The 5,729-nt window shown below is 35.0% G+C and overlaps 1 protein-coding gene and 1 long non-coding RNA gene across 3 annotated transcripts; one reads left to right on the forward strand and one right to left on the reverse strand.

The window, feature by feature from the left end:
* Positions 1-592: 592 nt before the first annotated feature.
* On the forward strand, positions 593-5,216 carry LOC107901578 (alpha/beta hydrolase domain-containing protein 17B). 2 transcript variants are annotated; one of them, XM_041095369.1, is made up of 6 exons: positions 593-891; positions 1,664-1,968; positions 3,052-3,088; positions 3,240-3,476; positions 3,579-3,626; positions 3,821-5,216. In XM_041095369.1, exons 2-6 carry the CDS (start codon positions 1,670-1,672, stop codon positions 4,124-4,126), a joined length of 927 nt encoding a protein of 308 aa, XP_040951303.1. In that variant the 5' UTR covers positions 593-891; positions 1,664-1,669; the 3' UTR covers positions 4,127-5,216. The 2 variants fall into 2 exon arrangements, with proteins under 2 accessions (XP_040951303.1, XP_016683122.1); XM_016827633.2 differs by lacking the exon at positions 593-891 and having other exon boundaries at positions 1,422-1,968.
* Positions 3,520-4,173, reverse strand: LOC107901579 (uncharacterized). The gene is made up of 2 exons (XR_001685320.2): positions 4,015-4,173; positions 3,520-3,925 (listed from the first exon to the last, which is right to left on the reverse strand). It is a non-coding gene; the product is annotated as an uncharacterized lncRNA (long non-coding RNA).
* Positions 5,217-5,729: the final 513 nt, after the last annotated feature.

Here is a 5,729-nt window from a genome sequence, read left to right on the forward strand (position 1 = left end):
TAAATCATACAATCAATCGATCTGTACCAGTTCTAGAATCAATTGGTCTAATGCCTTTCTTCAAACCGATACTCTAATTGATTCTTGATCTGAACAAAAGGTCTAGTCCAGTTCAAACAACAATGTTCAAAGTCCTCTGATAGCAAGATAAATTCATGTTTTTAATATATTTAATTTTGGCTAATTATCAAATAAAATGCTATTAAATTTAGATTTTTCTTATCAGGAATGAAGTTAGTGTGTTGAATTCAAACTCTTATAAAAAGGGGCTAAACTGGAACAAAAAAACAAAGAGAAAGGCTTGATCGAAAGATTGAAGATTCAAGGATGACTAGAAAAAGATTGAAGGGTTGAAGATTTTTTTTTTAAAAGTGGCTGAATAAAAATTGAAGGATTTTTAATATTATTACAACTTTGTAATTAGTTTAAATTTAATTTTTAAATTTTGAATTATTTAGTGATAATATCTATAATTATTTAGTGATAATATTTAGGATTATTTAGTGATAATATTTAGGAAAAATCTAGCTAAATTTTAGCACTAAAAGTGTATATAAATACCTAATAACTACAACCAATTTAACACACACTTGACCTTTTGCGTTTAATAAATTCTCTATTTTCTTTTCCATTCCTGCGTCATATTCTATTCTGCCATTTCAACTCTTTTTCTTTTACTTTCAACTTTTTGATTAATTGCCTACCAAGCTCTTCCCCTTCCCACTTTCCACAATTTCATTTAAATCAACAAATTGGCGTGTTCAATTCGGAAAAGATAGTTGGATTCCGTCAAGGGAGATAGTGATCGGATTTAAGCAACCCACACGGTTGAAGTCGTTAATTCGAGTTAGGCTTTTCAAATCGCAAGGCTGTCGGAGTGTTAAATTACGGGTACGTGCCATATGATTGGAAATTCGACAAGGGTCGATTTGCAAGTGATCTGGGATTGACCTTGTGGATTCAACCATACTGCTCTATACTGCTAATTAATCTTATTTTATCGTAAGAATTTATATTTATTGGTTTCGACGCCCATCCTCCTCCTAACTAATTAATTTTTTTTAAAAATGTTGTTAAAGATTAGAATTAATTGAAATCCAAATCTATATTTTAATTATCCAAACAATAAATTTGGATTAATTCAAAATTTTGAATTTCAAATATTTTAATTTTCAAACAAAAATTTTAAAATAACGAATTCATAAATTATAAATTTCAAAGCTAAAATTTTGAAATCCAAATTTCAGTTACCAAACAATACATAAATAATAGTAGGGAACTAAATTTCAAATGTTGAAAGAATATAGGGATAATTTAACCAAAAAAAATACGTATTTCGTAGATATAAATATAAATATATATTAAACAAACGAAACCCATAAGGAAAAAAATAATAAGAAGAAGAAGAAGAAGCACCAATCATGACCAATACCCGAAAACTACTCCATCACTAACAGAAAATTTAAAGACCAAAAATCAATACCCTTTAAACAAAGCATTTGAGAAAAAAGAAAAGGGAAAACAGGGAGGGAAAAAAAGTACTTCTGTCAATATGTTCATTGTATGTGTTGTTGTCCAGCTTCATATATGAAAATAAAAAAACCGGGTTTGTTTTATTTATTAGAAAAGTTTTCTTCTCAATTTGATAATGCGTGTGTTGTAGAAGAAAATGGGGAACGTAACGTCGAATGTGGCTGCAAAGCTTGCATTTTTCCCACCAGACCCACCAACGTATGAAGTTTGCAGGGAAGAAAATGGGAAGCTGGTCATGCCGGGGGTGACGGCTGACAAAAATATGGATGTCAATTTAATCGACACCAAAGGTGGGAACAAGATCGTGGCCACGTTTTGGAGACACCCTTTTGCCAGGTTCACCCTTTTGTATTCGCATGCCAATGCTGCTGATATTGGCCAAATGCATGAATTGTTTTATGAACTCAGAGCCCACCTTAGGGTCAATATTATGAGGTATCCCTTTTTCCTTGATTTGGGATTTCTTATTTTCATATCTTTCTATAGTTTCTCTAATTTTGAATCTTTAATTTGGGATATTGATTTTGGTATTGGTTTCTCTTTCATTTTTCATTTCCTTTTCCAAAGGTTGTGTTTTTAGGTTTAATGTACCTATTGTTTTTTTATCTCGTCTGCATATTCGTGAACCCTTCAACTTTACCAATATTTGAAATAAGCCTTATATACATATACAAACATATACACTATTTGGGTTACAGAGGTGTGTGACGGTGCACCCGATGGATGGAGAGCCATAAGTGATTGAGGATGATCGGAATAGGGATCCTTTCGAGATTCAAGAGAAGAAATAAAAATAGCTTAGAGTGTGAGAGTAGAGAGAACTAGTCCCTTGTTTTGATGTCCATGGATCTTAAAAGGAGTGCCTTTGATAATTCCTCGAATGTCATGTGTTGCTCTTATATTAGCCCCGTACTCCCTGAAATTCAGCCAACTCCTTGATGTCCTGTTCTAGTAGGTATGGATTATCATGTCAAAACAACAAACATATGGTGGCATACGAAAAGACAAGTACAAGGTGTTATTCCTATGGTGTGAGTTTACAAGGTCTTGGGTCGCAAGGTTTAGGACTTGCTAGTGTTCTTAGCTCACATTGTGACTCTAAATCGAGGCTCTGGTCAGTGAGGTTGACAGGAAGTGAGGCGAGGTCATTGAGTGTAGGTATAACAATATACATACATACATGTATCATTTAATGGTTTGATCTGAGCTTTCATGAAATAGCTTCATCTCCATTGGACCTTGTGCATCAATTCATCCATGTCATTTTTACCCCCAAAAAGGGGAAATGAATCTTGGAAAACATCGGTTGTTTCGTAATTTTTATCTATTGAATTGCATGTAAAAGGCTGAAATAAACAGTTCCTTTTTTGTTCATCCAAATCATAGCTAAAATGGTTTTTACAGGGCATAGCCTGTCAAATTCAAGCTTTGATGTTATTATAATTTACTATGGAAACTTCATTTCTGAACACATCTTTTTTTCTTAACACATCTTTTTTTCTCTCTTTTTGCATGCAGTTATGACTATTCAGGCTATGGAGCATCATCTGGCAAGGTAAAAAGAATCAATGCATTTTTTATTTTCTTGTATTTCAGTTTTGGATTTAACTCTCAAACTGCTTGTAAATGTCTTATATATTTACCCTTGTGACTAAATTTTGATACCTGATAAGTTGCTTGTTTTCTTTTTCCTGCTATTGCAATAGCCGACTGAGCTCAACACATATTATGACATAGAGGCAGTGTACAATTGTTTGCAGAAGGAATATGGGGTTAAGCAGGAAGACTTAATACTTTACGGCCAATCCGTCGGAAGTGGACCAACTCTACACTTGGCTGCTCGTTTACCTAAACTACGAGGAGTCGTTCTTCATAGCGCTATCCTTTCCGGCATTCGAGTCTTATATCCTGTTAAGATGACATTTTGGTTTGATATATTTAAAGTAAGTTTGATTTTTGGTTCTGCACACGAAAAATCTATCATTCTACTTCAAACTTCAAGTATTTCGATTCGCATCAAGTAAGTTCTTTCCAAATATTTGCAGAATATAGACAAAATACGGCGTGTCACTTGTCCGGTTCTAGTTGTGCATGTAAGTATGTTTTCCTCCGTACAACTTTTCTATCAATATACTGAAATAAGATATGCCTTGTTAGATCTAACCCTCCTAGATACCATATATCATCAAGTAGGTGAATTTAATGTTGATTTGTATTTGAACCGAGGTGTTTTTCGGTTTATTCCTCGTGCATATCTTGATGCATGCTTGTCAATCAACGATTACAGGGTACAAACGACGAGACTGTTGATTGGTCTCATGGGAAGCGATTATGGGAACTTTCGAAGGAAAAGTACGAGCCTTTATGGGTGAAGGGAGGCGGCCATTGCAACCTGGAATCATATCCGGAATACATTCAGCACCTAAATCAGTTCATAAACGCAATGGAGATGAATTCCATCAGAAGATCGAAACAACTTACTCCTAACCGCAGTATTACAGAACCAAAACACGACAAATGCTTGAGATTCAAGAAAAGGGTGGCTGCTTTGAAAAAGGGCTGTTGCATTGTCCCCAAGAATCGATCCTCTTGATACCCTGCTTCACGGTGTATACGGCAACCCGAAGGTACATTTTGCAGCTTAATCTGTTTCCCTGAGATTGTAAAATGATAGATATCATAGATATGTAGGGGGAATTCTAGGACTCAAAAAGTGTTCCATCAGAATATCCCAAAGATCATATACAAAATTTATATATTCTTGGTCTGAGTTTCATGCATGACTGGCAATACAAAGTGATCCATGTAAAAACTATCAACATTTGGATTAAAGAAAAATGGAAAAATACGTGGATTAAGCAAGTTCTGGTGCACTTTACAAGCTTAGAGTCACTTGACCAAAAAATATGTATATATTTTTCTTAGGATAAGGCTATTGTTATGTGTTATGGCAATATTATACATATGGAACAAAGAGAATGGCATAAAATTGACCTCATATCTGATGAATGCCTTGGTTGTAAGGATAACAGAACATGACATGAAAATATATACATTTCGTAGATTACGAACTGAGAGTAACTTGGGATGATATTATATAGTAAGAGGTCCACAAAGAAAGTTCACAGGTGAAAATTCATTACATGATTGTATCATTTAAGGAATTAAGGCAACTACAAATGGAAAAAGTGGGAGATTTTAGGGCTTTTTGCCCCAACAAAACTGCTCAATCAACAACTTTAATGAGCCTGACTCCCACCCTCGGGGGTGTGCTCTTTCGCACCAGCCTCTTCCCAACTTCAAATCCGAATTCCATGAAATTGCTTCTCCATCTCATGATCCTGCTGAAGGTTTCGGTTGTCATTAAAAAGATGAATATAAAGAAATAAGTTAGAATAAACTTCTAAACAGAGACTGACAGATTAGCCCAACCCTGCAAATGAATAAGCAATCACACATATGACCAAAAGTACACGGTACCAAACAAGGAAACAACAGCACAATGTGCTGCAGATTCTGCATGCAAGCCCATGAGTCATGACTACAAGTTCACATTCTCAAAACACATAAGAAGGCACAATATCAAGTCCAAAGAAAAAGAAATATACACACACACAAAGACACACACACACACACACACACACACACACACACACACACACGTATGCATCTATATTATAGATTACAAGCTGCGGTAACTCAATAGTCATTTCAGGACCAAAATCATTGAAAAAAAAAGGCAAAGCACAGTTCTTTCGAACTATGAAACCTTGTCGCATCTTCAGTTTGCCCTAAAATCCAGAAAGCTTATCTCCTATCTCAACTTAGTTACTTGCCTCCGTCATATGCATAAAAAATGGCCCTAAAACTGACATTTTCCCTTCAAGTAATATCAATAGAGCCCTTGCGCACAGAAAGAGCTCAGTTCCATAGATTTAATTAGATAAAGTCGAACTTAAACCCAATTTAACAACACTAGTCAACAAACCCGAAACCAGCCAAACTGAACAAATAGCCCAAACTGACTGAACAAAAGCCTCTGGAACACCAGAGAAATTCCCCAATTCTGGTGCAAACCCCAAATCACCCAACTGATCTCACAATAAAAAAAATTTAAACTTTCAAATGAAAACAAGGTTATAATAAAAAGAGAAAAATGGGAGGGGGAAGGGGAAGGGGAGGCTCAGATTCGCCTT

The sequence above is a fragment of the Gossypium hirsutum genome, chromosome D06 (assembly GCF_007990345.1).
Source record: "Gossypium hirsutum isolate 1008001.06 chromosome D06, Gossypium_hirsutum_v2.1, whole genome shotgun sequence".
Classification (NCBI taxonomy): domain Eukaryota; kingdom Viridiplantae; phylum Streptophyta; class Magnoliopsida; order Malvales; family Malvaceae; genus Gossypium; species Gossypium hirsutum.

What these genes read in the sequence shown, in the direction of transcription:
- LOC107901578 (XM_041095369.1), top strand. Translation starts at nt 1,670, where the DNA reads ATGGGGAACGTAACGTCGAATGTGGCTGCAAAGCTTGCATTTTTCCCA. An exon ending in CTTAGGGTCAATATTATGAG is followed by an intron (nt 1,969 to 3,051) that starts GTATCCCTTTTT and finishes TTTTGCATGCAG; the next exon opens with TTATGACTATTCAGGCTATG. An exon ending in GTCCGGTTCTAGTTGTGCAT is followed by an intron (nt 3,627 to 3,820) that starts GTAAGTATGTTT and finishes CAACGATTACAG; the next exon opens with GGTACAAACGACGAGACTGT.